General features: G+C 35.4%; 1 protein-coding gene across 1 annotated transcript in view; it reads right to left on the bottom strand.

The window, feature by feature from the left end:
* The window catches only part of ZCCHC7 (zinc finger CCHC-type containing 7), an 86,772-nt gene that overhangs the window by 17,394 nt on the left and 52,187 nt on the right, over positions 1-17,191 (bottom strand). The window contains exons 5-6 of the mRNA XM_072404535.1: positions 16,461-16,631; positions 6,918-6,953 (exon numbers count right to left, since the gene is read on the bottom strand). Coding sequence (XP_072260636.1) covers positions 6,918-6,953; positions 16,461-16,631 — 207 coding nt within the window. The remainder of the gene's footprint in view (positions 1-6,917; positions 6,954-16,460; positions 16,632-17,191) is intronic.

Raw genomic sequence — 17,191 nt, forward strand, 5'->3', positions numbered from 1 at the left:
TGTGTTTGCGTGGGCGGAGTCACTTCAGTCCTGTCACTTCCTCTTCATGAAGAGGACGCACGGAGGAACCACACGGAGGAACCACACACGGAGTCACCCACCGCACCACGCGATTCTGGTAAGTAATCGGTGGGTGGGTTATTTGCGGGGGGTTGGGCTTATTTTTCATTTTTACCTAAAAAGGGGGGGCTGTCTTATTTGATGGCCCTGCCTTATCATCGGGGAAACACGGTAGCAATATCAGAGTCTGAAAGGGTTCTTCACCAATACACACTTTGTCAGTAGATTACCTCCGCTACTCAGACAAGAACATACAGGAAGGGTATTTTAATCAAGAAGGATGCAACCGGTCTGTGCCCATAACATCTACCTTGACTATCACTTTGATAATTGCACCCACACTAGAAATACAGCTCATATAGCTATTTAAAAACATCAGTCAGCTGTTCTTTGCTACACACCTATGAGCTTTCTCCACTTAATATATTACATTTGCATTGTCCCTACTATTGTGGATCATCATCACTATCAATTTTGCTCAGGTATTTCTGAGACCCTCTCACTGGAAAGGGAATTTCTACCTCAATTGAGAACCTCATCTGTCTTGCCATTCAACTTGAAAACAAACTAAAAGAAAGACTAAACAAAAAAGTAATAAATATTTGACCCAGCCTAATTTCACTTACTTAATATTCATATCATTCACCACTGACCTTATGCAGCAAGGACTTACACATTCACCACTTTCCACCGAGACTTCAACTGCGAAGAAAGTGGTCACTATCTTTGCATCTTTTAAATCTGATCTCTCCTCTCATGGTCTCAAATATTCTCTAGAGATACCTGTAAAGAGCATTTAGGTCCAAGCAATTGTTGGTGCTTGTACCTGAACACTGCTTTTGCTCAATTGCAAAAAAAAAAAAAAAAAAAAAAATACCCTTGCAAGCTAAGATTTAGCATATGACTATTCACATTGCTAATGGATTGAATCCTAAATCTTGACCAATTTCCCAAGGTCATTATTTATCTTGTGACTATATCTTGTCTGACTATATCATATCCTTCGTTTCCTATTATCTTTGACATTTTTTCGTTACAAGCTGCAACCCTCTTGCTGGTGTTCACGAAAATTCACATTTCACTAGTTTACTGTTTTCCCTCCCTCCCGTAAAGATTTTTTAGATGTCACCTCCCCAGCCTCATTGCAGTCTGAAAAAACTTTTGCCAGAGTAACTTAACTTTTAGGTGGGTCTTTCCCGAGTAAGCGAGGACTTTTAATTTAATCAGTAATTGATGAAAATTAGGAAAAGGGTTTTGTTTGACTATCTACATCCCCTTCTGAGGCAAAAGTACTCTTTGTGGAGAAGAAAGTTCACTCTCTTTGTCCTTGTGTAGACTACAGGGAATACATTAAATCACTGTTAAAAAACCAAATCTACTTTGCCACTAGTTTCGGAACTGTTTCAAAGACTCAAAAACAACCAAAGTCTACACTAAGGTTAATATACAAGGGGCATACAACTTGTTTTAAAACAAATACCAATGAAAATCTAATCTCTGAGAATTATAACATTCAATAATTATGTTTGATTCTAATATGCTTTTTTTTAAACACCAAATCTGCTGCCACTAGGGAAACACTCCCACAAGGCTTAAGACTAATAGTACTGATACTACAAAACAGTGTTTACTACAAAATCACGGTGTTGTCATGCTCTTTTGAATCACCTGAAATGCTTTACCTAATGTAATCAAAACTGAAATAAGGTGAAATATCACTGTGAACCTGAAATAAAAGCTGTGAGTGTTACTGGGCTGATCTCAGGTCGCCTAATCACTAAATAGATTATGCTTGATGTGGTAGTGTGCCACTGATGCCAAATCTGTGGATAATTTAGGCAACAATATATAAGGGACAGAACAATAACATGCACTTACCAAAATGCCTATTGTGGGATTAGATTATTGAACCTGTCAAAACAATACCAAGTAAAGAACGAAGAGGTGAAAATGTTTGGATAGCTGAAGAATATTAGCCTATTAGCTTGTTTGGGTGCCATTTTACTTAAGTGGAATATGTACTCCAATGCCATAATACAAATATGATGTTCTTATGTACCAAATCTATTAGTCACAAAGGATAACAAAGTATGGGTTTTAGAAACTAAAAAACAGAGGATTGTTTAGTATTACACACATAAAACATAGTAGAGTTTTTACTAGTTTTTTTTAGGAAATTATAGAAGAAGTGATAAACTAAGTGATAACTAAGATAACATTTATTGTATTCTTTACTTTCATTGTTTGGTTCACTAACATTTTATTTGCTGTTATGAGCAACACAAAAATGTATTTTTTTAACCTCTGCTGCATTTTTTTCCTTTCCCTGCATTGGAGGGTACTAAATCTAAGTCTAATTTGCATACACTAATGCACATACATACAAAAAAACATACATATACACACACAAATATACATGTAGTATTTTTCTGCATAAAATAAATAGAACACCATGAAATCATTTAAAAGCAGTAAAGATAAAATAGTAAAAAAAAAATAACAAAATACTACTAGCTATATAAGTGTGGACAAAAATCCAAAGGATTAAAGCCTGCTTTAAGAATCTTTGGAACTTTGGTAAAAAAATATTTTGGCAGCAATAAGTAGTTTTTCCACTCATAAAAGAATATTTTTTCTGTGTCAATTTATTATCAAATGATGCAAGTCTATGGATTCAAACGGTTCATTAGCAGCATGGGTGATGTATGAAGAGAAAATAATACACATACACACACACACAAGAAATTATAACAGATATGTGTTAGCAGCTAAAAGACACAAACCTTTAGAAAGACGTATAATACAGAGTTACAAGACAACAAAAATCAAAGCTCAATGAAAAGAAGAGAGGTGCTGTTTTTTTGGAAAGCTGGAAAGCATCTATTTCTTGTATGGTAAATAATGAGAACTATAATGGGAAACAAAAATTAAAAAAAATAAATAAATCACCCTCTGAATGTATAAGGTGCCATTTCGTAAGATTGAAAAAATGGAAGCGGGGGGGGGGGGGGGGAGGGGTATTAGATGATAAAAGTGACTAAATATGGCTGGTCACAAATTTTTGCACTAGTCACTGGTTAGTAAAGTAAAATATCTAGGATGGTTAACCAGAAGTGACTACATTGTAATGTACATTTTATATTTATTTTATATGCTAAAATCAAAATAAGTACAATAAAAAGAAAAATAAAAAGAATTTTTTTTTATTTTAGAACTACACTACAGGTAACATTAGTACTGGATTTATTAGCAAATGCCTTGCATCTCTATGACTTTCATTTGTTTTTGCTAAAAGTTTGACAACCCCGTGATATTGTGATATCCCTGAAAAAAAAGAAGCATTTAATTGACTTGGGTGGTATATTTGCAGGACTTTCTTGCTCATATTCTCAGTTTTACTGAATCATTAGCATGTTGGTATCTGAATCATTTGTCTATAGATTTCTAACCTAAATATATGCTCTGGAAGATACTATTTATGATAACCATGGCATTTATCAGCACGTAATAAAACACTGCTCATGGGGTTTTTTCGATATAAATAATATAAAAACAATAGTTAAGCAAAGTTCTACAATGTAACCATATCTTACATGGATGATAACCTAGTAATTAGTTTGCTAAACACTGCAGATCTTTTGGAGCAGCAGTGTGCAGTTTTCATATCCTAATCCATCCATTGTCAAACAAAACCGTTCCCCTGCCAGGCACAAGCAACAGTGTGCTCTCTGCTGGAGAGCCAAAGCCAAGGCAGCCTTAAGTAGAAAACAATACATGCTAAGAAAAAAAATTCTGCAGTGATGCTAATTCGGAGCAAATACCTTGTAGGATAAAGTCTAGCGGAAATGTAGGAACAGGGGAACGTTGCCACACCTGTCACTTTGAATTAAATGATGTGTAAAGTGTGTGAAATAAGAGGTCACCGAATCTGTGCAATAAAAAAGAAAAATAATAAAGAGAGGGAAGCGGTCACAATGTCAACATGCAACAGGAACTAAAGTGATTTAACTGACAGAGATGACCGTGATTTGCTTTCACATCTTTGGATGTATTTTGGGTTGATAATGTCTCAATAATTATTATCAGATTACAAGGTAAATAAAACCCCTTTCTAACCAAAGGATTTACTACATCTTGATAGAAGACATGTTCATCATCCAAGCAAAAAAGTTTGTTCTACCCTCAACAGCAAACTCCTATTTTATATTAAGGTCCCAAGTATGGAGTATATTCATAAAGTGCAAGTAGTTTATTTTAATGCCAGGTTTATGTAGGGTGTACTCAGCCTGTAGTTTTAATATTGCTAGGAAAAATGACTTACAGCGTATACCGTAGATAACACAAGGTGTGTAAGTAGTTCATATTTTTTTTTTTTTTACACAAATGCAGTAAAATAGAAAAATGCAGATGCAACTTATAAAATACACTTTAAAGGTATTTGGGATATTTTGGTTTTCTGTTAATGAGGTTTAGTTTAGCTATCTGAAGACTTCAGAAGGCGGTGGTCGATCGGCACTTTTGTCCATGCCGTGTTTTCTAACATATATATCAAGATTCCTCCTGACAACACTAAAAACTTTCTTTACAAATCTAGATTTACAAACATCTCAGAGAAAACAAGGCAGTAAATATGCAAGTGTATTTTTACAAATGTTGATGCACTGTAAAACATTGTATCCTAAAGTGGAAAATTAGAAGAAGAAAAAATCTAATTTTCAAAGATTCTTTTTTTCTGAAAGCATCAGGTTATCGCAGGATACTTTTCACTAAAAATAATAACTTTTTTTCTCCCAAATAAACTGACAAGTCATTGGATTACCACAATATGTCATTATTATATATCTATGGCTATCTATGCGAAGTTTCTGCTTTTAAAATATCCTCAACAGGACAATATACAATCTAACAAGGTGGAACATATATCAAAATAGCTGTAGTAACATAAAAGACTGCATTTTCAATGTTAATATATATATATATATATATATATATATATATATATATATATATATATATATATACACACATACATACATACACACACACACACACACACACTTTAAACAATGCAAGTAATGTAGAATAAAATTGAAGACACATATACACACACACACATACTTGGAACATGTTATAAACATTGTCCCAAGGAACAACCATAACGCTACAAAATTTGGAGGAATTAAAAAAATACCCAGCTGTAAATGCAGTGGCCACATGTCTACTGTGAACAACAGCTAATAGACAAAACATAATCATGTGTTTTCAGTTCTCAGATGCTCGCTAAGGACAATATCACATCAGTGCTAGGTATGTACACATGGGCAGCCTGCAAGGTTGACTTTCAGATAAGATATATATATTTTATGGCACAAATAGGTTTTAGAAAAGGAAATAGCCATAGAAGCCACCAATTTTAGGATCTCCCAAGTAAGTTACATTCTTTGGACATATATTGACTAAAGTAGAAACTATATAAATGATTCTTAAAAACATAATTCTTGAATTGCTTGTAAGTTCTCATGCTAAAGTTTTCATAATAAAATGTAAAAACAAAAAACTACACACTTACAAGTTCTACACAGCAATATGCGAAAGGCACATCCTGGGGTCCTTTATTATTAACTAGCATGTTGATTTATCATTCAGAACAAATACATTCATGCTGCAAGCAAATGACCTGTATCATATTTCATTGATCACCATCACATTAAAAAGAGTTCAGCTAGTTTATGTGCGTACTAAATCAATATATGTCAGCTAGGTATCTTCATCAGCACAAGCTCATAAACAGATGACCAGTACTTCAATATAATTATTAGATGGCATGCAGACTTACTGGAGTGAACACTGTGCAATACTCCTGCAAACCAGCAGATGGCACACTTTCTCTTAGCATTTAAAAGCATGTTTTACAGACTACGCTAAAGAAAAACTTTGGAGGTATTCTGCAATAGTTTGCTTTCCAGATTGTGGTAATTTAATTTCATAATTGTGTTTTTAACATTTTGTTAATCATATAAAATTAAACGTGTACTCACACAGGATTTATACCAAAATTCACACTAACAGTTTTGTTTTAAAACTTTCATGTATACAAGCCGGTAATAACAAAACACACAGATTTACTGTATGTAGAGTCATGCGGGAACCACTGGTATCAGCTCAACTTTTCACTGGCAACGTAAGTCAATGATGATAGAGTCATCGTCATAAGCGCAACCCAATCATGTTTCCAAAACTTTAATACTCTCAATGGAATTTCTACCAAAAATATATTTTAGAGAGGTTAAAAATGTAGTGTTCACACCTGTGGATCTATATACACTGGAAAAAAAAATATAAATATGTATTATATATATGGTGTATTTGCTAAAATATAAATCAATGGTGTGTATTTGCATAACAATAATTTAGCGACCCTATGATTTGATCAGTAATATATAGTTAAGAAGTTAGCATATATCTAAAGTTAATAGGAATTCCTAAAATGTAACTCTGGAGAGCAGAATTACATTGTAAATAGACTTAAAAATGATAAATGCTAAGGTGGAAATGTCAAGAAATGAACTGGTCACAGTAAGAAATGTGTGTTAATATTCTGTTCTGTACCTAGAGATATAATTGGAATTTTTTTTAAACCTAGTCAATATTTTTGACTTTACCGTCTCCAGCTTAAGAAGTGCATATAAGCCATGATACCGGCTTACTGCTGTATCCTACAGTCCAGAAAAAATCTTCTCTTCAGTCTCTGATTATCTTTCAGCTCAGGGCACCTGACTACATTTTTGTGCTTACAACTTCATGGAAGAGTAAATAGTTTAGTCGTAAGAGAGAATAATCAAGGTGGATCTACTTACAGTTAGGTGGTACTGCCTCCATATTTCTGGGCAAGCCTGCAATATAAGAAATATTGATCAGTCAACAGCATGAAACAAGGTGCTTTACAGCCTGTTGGTTTTGGCATAATCCAGCATCCGCGGGTGCCGGTCACAGGGAAAGAAGAAGCTTAAGTGAAAGGGTCTGGATTTCAGCTTCAAAAAACCTGGCTGCACTGTTTAATTGAATTTTACACTGCTTTAACACACCCTGCCAATTTAAGTAAGCCAGAAAAAGCCTACACCTCCAACTTTTGGGGATCTTTTTGTACTGTTCTATTTATTTCAGCATGGGGGGGAGGGGGAGGGGGAGCTGACCCCAAAATCAGGAGAAAAATACACTGATGTTTCCCTACATTATAAAATAAACAATAAAAACTGAAAACAAAAATGGTAAACATTTAAAGAGTTTTGATGTCCTGTGAATTGTTTTGTGTCTTTTAGGTGCATGTTGTTATATTCAGACCTATGGAAGGTGATTTGTACTGGAAACTGCTCAAAAGATGCAGCAAGTACCACACCTTCATTGCCCTGAAATGCAGAGGTGTGAGTGCATTTTAAACAAATGCTCATACGAAAGTCTTAGAGGCATCAATACTGATTAGTAAGAAACAAAAAAAAATCTAATAAAAGTTTTTAATGTCACATTTACTTTTGAAAAAAGATTGTATTGATTTATTTAGAAACATATTTGTCCAAATAACTGAAAATAATTGCTTTTACAAATGCCTTGGAAGTGTGATTATTAACTGCACAAGTTCTATGTATCTATTACTTACCTTATTTGTTTAAAAATATAAAAAAAACACTGAAACCAAAATTACCCCAAGAATAATTTGCTATCTGACACTGCACAGTTAAGTTCTACTCTTTTACAGTAAGAAAGGTTTTTCTCACATTTTGTAAATGCTACATCCTGACTTGTCTTTTCTAACCCTTGCTTAACATATGGTTACAGTATGTTACTGTTAATGTTAACCAAAAAACTTCATGCCACCCCATCCTACCCATATTATCATTTTTGAACAAAAGATAACTAGACTGGAAAATGACTTTGGGGTACAGCACGCCGTTTAACTATGTCCTAGGTAAGTTACTTGTTTTTACAGTCATTGCATTGTATGGGTTATAAAGCGTATTTCACACCATGTTTAGCAATTAACTGTTTTATGGTCTAGACCGGTATCCTAGATATGATGCCATTTACCGTTATTTAGACCTTGTACATTGCTTCTTGTTTGTTTTCATATTTACTGGCAGCTGGAAAAAACTAATTTTCCTGGCTGTCACAATCCAAATAAAAACATCTGCTCACAGATGCGTTGCCAGCATTGGAATCAGGGCTAAGAGACAAGAATCTAAAGTGATATCCAAGGCCATATTTACTATAAAGCACCATAAAACTAAACACACTACGCTTTCAGAGTGCTTGGATATACAAAAAGCTTGCATATACCATAAGGTCCAGGACCTCTGATAGATCAACTCCCTAAATAAAAAAAACACCCACAATAAATTAATGGAATAGCATAGCATATTAGGATGTTAAATATCAGAAACTTATCAACTAAATTTCTTATTATTGGATGTAATTTAAAAACATCCTTTTATGCACACATATTGCCAACACTTTTGCTGGATTTTTTATTTCTTTTTTAACAGCATTCATTATGTTTGCAGTTTCTGACCTAATAGGAAGACTTCACTCACAGCAATTCCATTATTTTTGAAACCTCTTAGCTACATAGATAAATGTATCATTTTTAAAGGCAGACAATAAATAAACATTTCTATCAAAACGAACTGATACACATACAGCAAATGATTACCTCCCGTTTTGAGAGGTGACATTGAACATACCTGTACATAAAAGCAATAGTAACACCAAAGATAAACAACAAGAAATGACTTAAATGTCTATTTAACTCCTGATTGCATCTATTTTCTCCTCCAGAGAAACATGAGGATTTAGGTTACTAAAGCAACCAGAAATCTAAGTTTACTTAATGCAAGTGTAAACAGACACAGTCTTTTTTAGTGAAAAAAATACAGGATAGAGACATTTAAAAATAATGGCACATACAAGTGTTATTACGAAATAAAACAAAAAAAAACAAACAATTGCACATGCTAGAAAATACCAATATACTACCTGACTTCTTTGTATTTGTTTGAATCGCATCTGTCAGCTAAAAGCAGGCTTATATAATGTTATTTAGAAGATTTTACCATTTTTGGTGGTGAAATTCCTTATGAATTCATATAAGCGGTCAGGGGACGCCCTATGCCAGGGCATTTAGAAAGGTCAGTGTTTTATTACATAATTAAAAGAAATCTACAAAGAACTTCAATATTATTATAAATATAGATTGAATATGGGGGGGGGGGGGTCAAAGAAATAATTCACACCTAGAAGGGATGGCACAATTGTTTAAAATATATAACAAATACATAAATGTGGTGACATGAACACTTTAGAAACAGCAATACCATTTTCCCTATCCTGTGTGGTCAGCTGATTTTTACTAACTCTGTTAGGTTAGATGGCTAGGTAGGGGAGGTTGGACTTGTTTTTTGGTAAAGCAGAGTGATGTTTTCAATGAAACCGGCACATGGAACTGGAGTTCTTGTAAGTTAGAAATGTTTTGCAAATTTATTCAGGCAAATTCTTCAGTTCTAATTAGTAAACACTCCTATATCTATACCCCCACATATAACACACACATATACAATTATTATTTATGAAGATAGATGTTGATTGTCCAGCAATTTGGGAGGTCTGTAAAACTATGCTGTTCTACCTAAGGGGTCACACTGATGACAAACCTCTCAAACTGCTAGTTGTCTGGCTATCTCTAGTTTCAAAACTTTTTGAGTCACTAAATCAGAAAAGTCAGGCAGCAAGTGAAGTCATAATCCCTGATCTGCATACTTGTTTCGCATCAGTACCTCAAATAAGTCTGTTAATAAAGCAGTGAATGTGACATTCACTGAAACATTCCCTGGTGGAGAATCAATTACTGCCATTGAAACACATAGATCTGGAAGATTCTCCACCAGGGAATGTCAAATTCACCACTTTACAAACAGACCCCATAATGTTGAAGCCAAATTTTAGAAGATGGACAACAATGGTGCTCTACAGTTTTCATTTAATACAGCATACACTGCACAATGTAGCATCTACTTGCTTGACCTGATCGATAATATATTTTCTTCCTTAAGGTGTTACAGAAACAAGTCACCTGGATGGGGCGAAGGGCTAAATATCAGTAAGAAAGCAGTGTTATGAAAAGGCCAGTGTATTAGGGTTTGGGGGGGGGGGGGGGATTTCATTTAGGGCTTAAGGTTAGGCATTTAGGAATAATCCTAACTGCATTTTATTTGCCATATATGATTTTTTTTTTTTTTTTTTTAATCTTCCACAACTGATATCTTATGCACTTTCCTAGACAGTGCTGGGAGTGACATAGCTAATCCTTAAATCATTACTCCAAACACCTACAAATAAAGCAATGTGTTGTCAATCTAAGGCCCTTTTGGCAGAGCTAGGTGATGCTATTGACTAATATTAGCAACCAAGCAGTTACAGCAGCAGTAATTTTCTTATCCAAAATGCCTACCCAAGATTAACAGGTATTTACAAAACATTTTAGTTGGTACCTAGCAAAAATATTTGGAACCAGTTCCTAATGTTATAGTCAGTCTATATCACATATGCAATTTATATTTTGACAAATTGTTCTACTTAAAGGTCTAGGATAAGTTTTTTTTGCAGAGTGGTTTGGATTCATTTTCAGGGTTATGTTTTTAAGTTGTTAATTTTAGGAGTTATCAGTATTATCAGTTTTTTTTTTTTAATTAACAGTACTTGTAGTACTTGTATTAAGTAATATGCAAACCAGATGGACTTTATATATAGCTACTGCACCGTCCTCTGGGGATTTTTTTTACACAGAAGCCAATGTAATGCAGAAAGCTGTACCAAAAAGCAAATGATACAAATTTGATTGTTACTTGAAAGGTATAACATTTCACAGTCACTGACATGAAGCCAAGAGGCGGAAGTGGGCAGGAAAAACCTTTGGAATAGGCCGCCTATTGTGTACCCTGTGATGTAACCTCTAATATTTGCACATATTACACAGACATTAAATGTTGTATTCAAACTGGACGTTAGGTGAAAATGGGAGGAATTAAATTACCCAAGTGCGAGTTTGCTACTGCCCCACCACCCACCGAAATGTTTTAATATCAAATCAACTGGTAATACGGCAGAAGAGGTCCTTTGGTATTCATAAAATAATCTCACAAAAGAAGCTGCCACATCAGAAGAAACAAGGGGCCTTGAGATGCACTTTGTGCACCCATATTGAATTTTATCAGGTGCTAATTATTGTTTTACGAGTTAAAAACAGCTTAGTGCATCTGTTGTTTAATTCCCACTTCCCCATTCTCAAATGTGAACATCAAAGAAAATAAAACACTCAATCTTAAACAGCCCCTGACAGCAGACTGAGACTCAAGTGCTCAATAGGCAGGGCCCTTGCCACCAGTTCTTGTGTTTCCACAACAGTGAGCAAACACAAAAACACCACTAAGCGGCCTTGCCTTCCTTTTCAGCTCCTCTTGGCCAGTTGTCTGCCTTGTACCAAAGAGAACTCTTGTACACAACCCTTCTGGGAACATAGCACTGGAGAAAGGATTAGCTGCACTAACATGCTAGTATTTGCAATAAGTAAAGGGAGGGAATAGCGTAAAAAAAAATCGACTACAGTATTTGATATATGAATAACCAAAATGTATGAGCTGACAAGAGTCTCGCAACAAGCCTGTGTGCTCCCTAGGAGAAAATGTTGCTGTGATGAGTGACAGGGCTTTCAGGAAATATGTTCACAATCACAGACAGGGAAGGCCATGACCTAGATCGTTTAAGAGCTTGTCTTGTCAAATTATCAAAAGCTCCTTCCTTTCCTGAATAAAAAGGGTGACATAAGTGAGTGTCAGGAAGCTGTGGGCTGACAAGCCAAGCATACAATAACAGGACGTCACATACTTGGCAAAACACCGCCACTGCTGGCGGCAAATCTTAATGAGAGCATGGCTGGCCCAGGAGACTCGAGTCCCTGCTGGCACAGCAACTCATCTCACAGAGAAAATCCTTCAGCTCCCAGTCAGTTATGCTCTGACACGATGCCTACAATTACTAAACACAACTTTTTAACAGAATCCTCTGGTGTTTTGTCAAAGCCGCTTGCTGTTACAGCCTTCCCATTACAAGGCCCTACTAGAAAGCAAATGCTTTAATAACACTAGCAATATTCAAAACATTGTTATGCAGGAGAAGGGAGCCAAAAATTCGTCCGGATTCAAGTTTTAGTGATGGGGTCATAGGTGAAGAATATTAGCCGAGAGCGCTTGTAAGCATTTTTTCCTTAGGTCTACCATTTTCTTTTTCCCAAAGTAGGTCAATAAATGACATTTTATAGAAAGAAATCTCAAAATTGGTAGTGGTCTCATAAAAGTAAAGATGGGGTAATTTTACCGTTGCTATGATCACTTTGAACATTTTAATAGGATTTACTCCCACAATCCCTTTACATGTTTATCACGGTGTTTCCCCTAGTTCAATGGACCTAAGAGCACAGGTCTACCTGTAGGTCCCAACATTTTTTTTTTTTTAACAGAGTTAAATTCAATTATGACTGCCATCATACATGAACTGAATTTGTTTTTTAAATATTACATTACAAAAAAATGTACCAATTTACTAAATCATGTTTTAAAGGTTATCGTTTTACTTTAGCCTAGCTCTGGTCATTCCAGAGAGGCTAAAAACAGCCCTTTTTTTTTTTTTTTTTAAATCCAAGCGACAGAATGCTTTAGAATACATTTTTCTTTACAGTGTAATACAAAGAAAAACAAGAATAGTGGACTTTTAGGGCACTTTTTCAATGCAGAATTTCAACATAATGATATAAAATAACAATATTTTATTCACCATAAAATATTAAGAGCACTTTATAAACAGATATGAAATAGGATTCTAAATGCTATTCTTAATTATTTCCCGACGCGTTTCATAGATAAAGTCCACTTCATGAGCCAAATTGAGATAGAGATCACCAATACTTCTCATAGGAAAAACAGTTCCCCTCAAAAAGACAGCTACCAGGAGTCCAAAGTGTTGAGGTAAAGGGATCATCAGCAGCTCACTCTAAGTTCTTTATTGCAGTGTAATCAATTCCATGATTCAGGGTCCTTGCATTCCATTTAATAAACAAGTGTGCCCAAAAATGATTTTGGTTTTCAGAACAGCTTTACAATTGACTAGTTATTAAATCAGGAATTCAATAATGCTCACACTATCTGCTATGTAGTAAACAAACACAACAATGTTCTTCCTAATATCTGGCTTACTGCTACCAATGTTCCCAAGCTGGGGGGAGAGATAGAACCCTGTCTTCCAACTGCACTCCTGTGTTGTAACCCTATCACATATGGTCCAATATAGACTACAAGTTGTTGTAATGCAGACATGTCACTATCAGGAAACAAGAAATGCCTTAGTTCCATTGCCACTTTGAATTTATATAGGCTGAAAAGGCCTGCATGATATTAGCATCTCTAACATGCAACAATTTAAATTGTATTATAAAAATTCAAATACTATAATAACATAATAAACAGTGTTTTAGCAAACTAAATATTATTAGCTTAGGGTTTATTCCTAGTTAATGTGAATCAGTTCTTTTATAAATAATATACAATTATTTGGAATGCTAAATACACTTCAGATCATTTGCCAGCAATGTTCATAAATCAGCCAGAACATCAGCAAGTCGAGATTCCATTTGACATTCATATCAAAGAACTTGCTCAAAAACAGGGCTGCCAGAACATTCACCATTGACAAATAAGTCAACACTAATTATAATGCTATTGATTTCATTTCTGAACTTTAAACCTGGTGAATTCTTCTCTACTGTAAAATGCTATGCTGCAAAACCTTTTAAATCAATTCTTGCCTGGTTATCTTCATTACAGAATGTATGCAATGCTAATCCTCCTGCCATGATTCCTTCAACCCAAGAAGCATATTTCTGAGAAAGGATGTTGCAGGGAAGTGCATTTGTTTTGGACATATTAGCTTCTACAACAGAAAGTACACTGATTACTACCATTTATAGATAATGCACTGAAATTTTTATTATAGATAGGGATGAGCGAACACCTGGAAGTTCGGGTTCGTCCGGTTCGGGTCCGCTCAACACTAATTATAGATATTTGTTAAAGCTGAACTAAACTGAAAAATATAAAATAATGACACTTACCTTTAATTCGGCAGATCCTTTGATCACGCTGGAGCTTTTTTCGATCGGGTCCTACTCTGTCCTGGAATTCTTATTGGCAGAGGAAGCGCTGGGTGCCACCATCTTTGCCCTTCTTCTGGGTACGTCACCCGATCTTGCACTGCGCGCAGGTGTGAGATTAGGTGACGTAGCCTACTGTAAAAGGGAAAAAAAGAAAACCGATCTCACTGCTCATGCGTGAGATCGGCATCTCTTTCCTGACAGCTTTCTTTATTTATAAAAACATAGAATCTGCTATTTACTGCCACTGAAACATATGGACCTGGATGTTTTCCACAGGGGAATGTTCAAGGGAGGTCTGGTTACCTGTTTTCTAACTAGAGGAGTAAGACTGGTCCTAAATGTATAAGACCTGAACCAGTTTCTAAAACCAATACCATTAGGACTAGAAAATAATTTAGATTAAGGTAAATAGACATGAAAGCCCGCTTTAAAACAAATGCCATTTCCCCAAGTCACAGGTGTGCCCTACAATTTAAATTTCTCATTGTCTGGTCATGGTGTTTCACCTTAACAGAATCCTAAAAAATTCAATCCAATATTCCTGGCAAAAAAGTGTATACATGTTTGATTTATTTGCATGATATTTCACCTAGAAGAATCCAATAATCTACCAATAATTACCTATCACCATCTTTTACCTTTAGGTGAAGGATTAGCAATCTGCTTCCTGGAAAGAAGAAAAACCAGCAACTCTCACAAAAGCTGCTGTGAGAGTGGAGCTTTACGTGTCTGCTTTCTCACTTTCTTTTCAGAGAAGCATTAGGAGGTAAACCTAAAGGCCTAAACCCACCAACTGTTGCTAGGTGGACGTCCTATTTCCTAGGACAAGTGCAGCCTAAAGATCAGAGATTCCAGTAAACGCTGATGTCTTCATAGATATAAGATATAAATTGCAAAAGAGAAAATATAGGAGCTATGCAGGGTTAGATATTTAATATATATGTTTTTGGTAATACTACAATTCTAAAAGTAAATCCCAACCCCAAAGTTTTGCTTTTGTTTTGGATGAGAGTGTGCAAGGGTAAGAGTTTCTGTCAGTCTTTCTTTCCTTAATGTAATTTCTTTCTACTTCAACAGGAAATGAGGAGGAATCCTATAGGCGGAGACAACAATGAAATCCTGACAGAGTTCTAGACTATCATCATGTTACTACACAAAATTATTTTACTGTCATCTGTGTCCCCAGGGTTAGGGGATTTACCTTAGTTCCTGTCATTTGTAACACCTGTCAAATATGATAGCAGTAAGTAGATAACCCCTAATCCCACCCACCATGAAATGAAAGGAAAACCACAAAGCTAAAACTGGAGGGAGGCAGCAGGTGACAATTCTTACTTTACTTGAACTCTAAACATATCAGTTCCCAGAACCATACTGTTATCTTTATTATGGTAACACAAAAACCACAGAGACACACAGGAATTGGCCTTAAACCCTCAATATTTAAATCAGACCTTGCACTAAAAGTAAATGGTAATGAAATTAATTCAATAAATCACCACCATAATAACTTAAACATTTAAGTGGAAAAAAAGCAGCAGGGAAAAAGTTAGTAAATATAACAGCCTTACCTTCTACCCACAGCCCCTAAACAAGGGTGGCATCACAATCCATATAGTGATATTCCAGGGAAAGGTGAGTGTTCCATATCTCAAAAGCTTGAGCATTTGCTTGTGACATATGAATTACCTAGCATTCCTTGGGATGTTGCCAAGATTACGCCATCTGATGTGCGGATTCAGGGGTAAGGTAAGTACATCTTGTAGAGGAAAGGGCCCTGACTAATTTGGTGGACCTTGCTTATGAGTGCAAGGCAAGCTTTAAACAAAGTGTTTTGTCCATCCTCCCCAACCTCTGCTGCTTGCTGAATTACATTTACGAATGAGGTTTGAAAGAGAAAACAAAATACCTAGCTATGCCATATTTTGTTGGAAATATCTACATTGTTATAGCTTGTTTTAGATAATAAAATGTCATTAGTTTCCCTAAAAAAAAATAATGTTTTTTTTAGAGAGGAGATGTGACACTTTTTTGGGCACTTCCTAAAACGTAGATAAGAACAGCAACCTTTCAAAGATCTACTATTTCAAATATATTCATTTCATTTATAATGTAAAACAGCAAAAATAAAAACATATGTCCTACTTACATCGGCATAGTGACCAATCATTTCACAACGATGACATTTCTTTTGCCAATAGGGTCTTTCTGTACATTCCTGATAACAATGACCAGGCAGGAAGCAGTTTACACAGTAAGGGGTTAAACAGGAATATTGAATGTGTCCTCTCTGCCCACAGAGGCAACAGGCTGGTAGTTTCTAATTGTAAAGAAAAAAAAAACATGAAAAAAAGGTCTAAAAACAAACAATACATTCTTCCAATAATTAACTATGCAAGCTTTTTATCTTAAGGGTACAACACAGAGGGTGATATATTATTAAGCAATACTGATCCATATCATTACCCACAATCGAATCCACTACTACACAGATAATAGAAGTGATCACTAATTCCAGGAAATAGTAAATATATCGACAACCACAAGTGTTGCCAAGGCTATGTGCTGTATTATGGGGTGCAGAGATACTGAACGTCAGTTTTGTACAATCAGACTATGCATAATTTGGGTACTGAAAGGTTAGAGGGTGTTTATTTGCAAAATATGAGTATCACAATATCAGAAGCCAGGTAGAATGGCTTGCAATGCAAAGAATATGTATACAGTCTAAAGCTGCGTACACACCTGCAATTTTTCTCGTTGGAAAGGATCTTTCACGATCCTTTCCAACGAGAAAAGACTGCACGATGCATGAACGATGCTGTACATACAGCACCGTTCATGCTCTATGGAGAGGGGAGGGGGAGAGCGACGGAGCGG

This window comes from Pyxicephalus adspersus, chromosome 3 (assembly GCF_032062135.1).
Source record: "Pyxicephalus adspersus chromosome 3, UCB_Pads_2.0, whole genome shotgun sequence".
Lineage (NCBI taxonomy): Eukaryota > Metazoa > Chordata > Amphibia > Anura > Pyxicephalidae > Pyxicephalus > Pyxicephalus adspersus.